A 5,245-nucleotide genomic window follows, 5' to 3' on the forward strand; every position below is an offset into this window, starting at 1 on the left:
CCACACACGCACCCCACACACACACACCCCACACACACACACCCCACACACACACCCCACACACACACCCCACACACACACCCCACACACACACCACACACACACACCCCACACACACACCCCACACACACACCCCACACACACCCCACACACACACCCCACACACACCCCACACACACCACACACACACCCCACACACACACCGCACAAACACACCCCACAAACGCACCCCACACACACACCCCACACACACACCCCATACAAAACACCCACACACACACCCCAATAATAATAATACCCCACACACACACCCCACACACACACACCCCACACACACACCCCACACACAACCCTCACACACACACCCCACACACACCCCACACACACCCCACACACGCACCGCACACACACACACCCCACACACAGTCACACACACCCCACACACACACCCCACACACACACCCCCACACACCCCACACACACACACCCCACACACACACCCCACACACGCACCCCACACACACACACACCCCCACACACACCCCACACACACCCACACACAGTCACACACCTGCCCCACACACACACACACACCCCACACACGTACCCCACACACACACCCCACACACACGCACCCCACACACACACCCCACACACGCATTCCCCACACACACACACACACCCCATACACATTACAGCCACACCTGCCCTACACACACACCCCACACACGCACCCCACACACCCGCCCCACACACTCTAACTAAAACACTTTTAATATTATCTGAAGGATCATAAACAAACACTTTATTATGTACTAAGAACGGAACTACTTATTAAAATTAACTTACAACTTTTTCAGGGTTGTGAAATACTGCCGTGCGGGTTACGTAATAGAGACATATACTTTATGACCCAGGTAGAAATTCTCTGTTTCTCTCTCTTTCTCTCTCCCACACACACACACACACACACACACACACACACACACACACACACACACGCGCACGCACCCCCTCCCACACACACACACGCCCACAGGAACACCGCTACACCCACAAACTACAGTTATTTAGGTCTATATGTAAATTCAAGTCATATTCACAGTTTACATAGACGTTAGAATGTCGTGTTTCATATTAGATCCCAGTAGTCTGCGATGAAGAGCTAATTTACATATTATAAACAGCATTGTAATTGCAACTTTCTTCACGTAATCTCATGTTAAAGTAATGCTTAGAAAGTTAGGGAATAATAGTGTTTGTCTGTCTGTCTGTCTGTCTGTCTCACTGTCTGTCTGTTTCACCTCGTTCCTGCCCTGGTTCGTCTGTTTCACTGTCTGTCTGTTTGTCTGTCTGTCTGTCTGTCTGTTCGTCTGTCTGTCTGTTTGTCTGTTTCACTGTCTGCCCACGTCTGTCTGTCTGCTCTGTCTGTCTGTCTGTCTGGTTCGTCTGTTTGTCTGTTCTTCATCGTTCGTTCGTTCGTCTGGTCTGTCTGTCTGTCTGTTTCACTGTCTGTCTGTTTGTTTATTTATCTCACTCTCTCTCTCTTGCACACACACACACACACGCACACACACACACACACACACACACACACACACACACACACACACACCCCACTTACGGTGTGATATATATAGAGTGGCCACGTACTCCAGGAACTCGGGGCAGGATAGTGGTATGTAACGATACCCCCAGCACACCTGGTGTTACGGTCGACTGTCCAGGCTTTAAGGATAGGGATATTGGTTCTTATGGGACCTTTAATCGATGTTCCGTTTATGCTCTAGTCTAAGAGGTAATGCTTATTTGTTTTATTTAATATGCTTTAATCTCTCTCTCTCTCTCTCTCTCTCTCTCATCCTACCCTCAATTTCTTCTTCCTCTCTTCCTTCCTCCTTCTTTCTTTCCTTCTTCATATCCATCCTTCCCTTTACCATATTCCTTCAATTCTTTTTGCTCACTCCCAAATCCCTTCATTCCTTCCCTCCTTCATTAAATTTACCTCAATTCTATTCCTCCTCCAACCTCTGTTTCCTTCCACTCCTTCCCTCACCACATTTGACCCCACTCTTCCTCCTCTCCATCTCCTCCCTCCTCCTCTCTCCCCCTCCCTCCTCCTCCCTCTCTCCTCTCCCTCCTCCCTAACAAAGAGAAGGTTTACAGTCACAACACAATTCGGTCGCCATATTGAAAGATTTTCCGGGCACAATAACAGAGGCAAACCAAGACAAACACGAGAATCTGTCTATCTGTCTGTCTGTCTGTCTGTCTGTCTGTCTATCTGTCTGTCTGTCTATCTGTCTGTCTGTCTCATCCCTTCCATGTTTTATTCGTGTCCAGTTTCTTCGCAGACATGACTTGTATAAATGGACAAATCTGGCTTGAGTAGACATGATTGAACTGGTTGTTGCGTTAGCTGTTGCAGTATTCATCTGTTATTGTGTACTCTGGGTCGTGTGTACTCCGGGTCGTGTGTACTCTGGGTCGTGTGTACTCTAGGTCGTGTGTACTCTGGGTCGTGTGTACTCTGAGTCGTGTGTACTCTGGGTCGTATTTTAGGTCGTGTGTACTCTGGGTCGTGTGTACTCTGAGTCGTGTGTACTCTGGGTCGTGTGTACTCTTGGTCGTGTGTACTCTAGGTCGTGTGTACTCTGGGTCGTGTGTACTCTGGGTCGTGTGTACTCTGGGTCGTGTGTACACTGGGTCGTGTGTAAGCTGGGTCGTGTGTAAGCTGGGTCGTGTGTATGCTAGGTCGTGTGTAAGCTGGGTAGTGTGTACAGGTCATACAGGTCACATAACGACTCCTTACAGGTCATACAGGTCACATAATGACTCCTTACAGGACATATGGGTCACATAACGGCCCATTACAGGTCATATCAGGTCATATAACGACCCCTTACAGGTCATACAGGTCACATAACGACTCCTTACAGTTCATACAGGTACTTAAGACTCCTTACAGGTCATATCAGGTCACAAGACGACCCAGCCAGACAGTGTGGTTCACCCAGGGTCGATGACTCCATTACCGAGGTAGCCACACGCGATCTCTCTTTTGCTCGTCTGATAACACCTGAGTGGGAGCCGGATACACCTGAGGGAGACGGATATATTTTAAGGGGAGCCGGATGCACTGAGTGGGAGCCGATACACCTGAGTGGGAGCTGGATATACTTGAGTGGGAGCCGGATGCACCTGAGTGGGGAGCCGGATACACCTGAGTGGGAGCCGGATACACCTGGAGGGAGCGGATACACCTGAGTGGGAGCCGGATACACCTGAGTGGGAGCCGGATACACAGAATGGGAGCCGGATACACATGAGTCGGAGTCGGATTCACCAGTGTGAGCTGGATATACTTGAGTGGGAGCCGGATACACATAATGGGAACTGGATACACCTGAGTGGGAGCCGGATACACCTGAGCCGGGTACATCTAAGTGATCTATAATCGATGATGAAGCCCAGAGAGAGTTTAAGGAAAGCCTCGAGAAACCGACACGAAAAAGAATGCAACAATATTATCGGCTTCCTTCACGAGAGAGAGAGAGAGAGAGAGAGAGAGAGAGAGAGAGAGAGAGAGAGAGAGAGAGAGAGAGAGAGAGAGAGAGAGAGAGAGAGAGAGAGAGAGAATGAATTGCTCTTGCATTCTTAGAAGAAATTTAGAAAATGAGAAAATTCCAGAGAGTTGTTAAAGAATTTCCGGTAGATGATGTTAAGAATATATTGTTGTTTGATAAGATAATGAATTAGCTGAGTATTGCCAATGAGCTGATGAGGTTAATAATGATTAGCTGATGAGGTTAATAATGATCAGCTGAGCAACGTAGACAACAGCTGATTCAACGTACAGAAAAGCTGATTCAATGTAAACAACAGCTGATTCAAAGCAAACAACAGCTGATTCAACGTAAACAACAGCTGATTCAACATAAACAACAGCTGATTCAACATAAACAACAGCTGATTCAACATAAAAACAGCTGACTCAACATAAACACCAGCTGATTAATGTAAAAAAAAGGCTCATTCATCAGCGTGTGTGTGGGGGGTATATCAAAGGTGTAGCGTAGATCACTGTAGTGTAGACAGGTACGAGGGTTTGACACCACGCCACCAGGACTACATCAATGAGGGTTTTGTGTGAGACCTCGACCATGCGGAGGGAAGACGGGGTTACCAGAGGATCAAGGTAACGAGAAGGTGTCCATCATATCGTGGTGAGAAGGAGAATAATGCTGTTGCCATCATGGTGGAAGAGGCGCTGAGGGAGGAGACACAACGAGAGGTGAGAGAGGGAGTGAGGAAAGAAGGAGGAAAACCAAGAGGGAAGGGGAGAGAGTGAAGATAGTAATGAAAATGAAGTAAAAGGAGGAAGAAAGAAGGATTATATTTCTGTATTGAAAGTTTCTGTCAATCAAGTGACCCACTCCCTGATTCCACCATATGTAACTCATCATCTCTGTTTATTGTATATTTTCAGCCTTCGGGATGCCATGTTATCTAAATAAACCGTTAATTATTATTATTTATTTATTACATACACACACACACACACACACACACACACACACACACACACACACACACACACACACACACACATACATACATACATACATACATACATACATACATACATACATACATACATACATACATACATACATACATACATACATACATACATACATACATACATACACACATACATACATACATACATACATACATACATACATACAACTAGAGACAGAAACACAAATGTACAACTACACACACACACACAACTATACACACAAACACACACATACACATACAGTATACCTAAATACCGTTATACTACTGTTACTTTGCTGTCACTCGGCAGCAAGTACAACGCTCATCCAGCTATGACACAATGATATGAATTATTAAGGATGTCACCTTCATGGGTAAGTTATGAGGTGACTAAAGACGTCGATACGGGACCGGCAGAGTTGTTCACAGATGTTGCACACGTTGAGGACTACATCTAGTGCGGGAGGGCCCGCGAAAGCGTCTTTCCGGCAATGGCGCTTGTCTGCCTCGGTATGCAGTCGGGCTAACTCGAAAGTATTGACACCTTGTTCAGTGCTCCTCCAAGCGTTACGGTGCGGAGTAATCGTCTCCCAGATGATGGCGTTGATTTGGCATTTCAGGTTTCTTTTAAGACTATCCTTATACCTTTTCAGTTGCCCGCCGGCGTTACGTTTACTAT

At 46.8% G+C, this 5,245-nt stretch overlaps 1 protein-coding gene across 1 annotated transcript in view; it reads left to right on the forward strand.

The window, feature by feature from the left end:
- The first annotated feature begins 4,255 nt into the window (after positions 1 to 4,255).
- Positions 4,256 to 5,245, forward strand: part of LOC121862673 (oplophorus-luciferin 2-monooxygenase non-catalytic subunit-like) — a 21,219-nt gene continuing 20,229 nt past the window's right edge. Inside the window, exon 1 of the mRNA XM_042360994.1 lies at positions 4,256 to 4,294. Within this exon, the coding sequence (XP_042216928.1) occupies positions 4,256 to 4,294 (39 nt within the window). The remainder of the gene's footprint in view (positions 4,295 to 5,245) is intronic.

The sequence above is a fragment of the Homarus americanus genome, unplaced genomic scaffold (assembly GCF_018991925.1).
Source record: "Homarus americanus isolate GMGI-L3 unplaced genomic scaffold, GMGI_Hamer_2.0 scaffold31037, whole genome shotgun sequence".
Lineage (NCBI taxonomy): Eukaryota > Metazoa > Arthropoda > Malacostraca > Decapoda > Nephropidae > Homarus > Homarus americanus.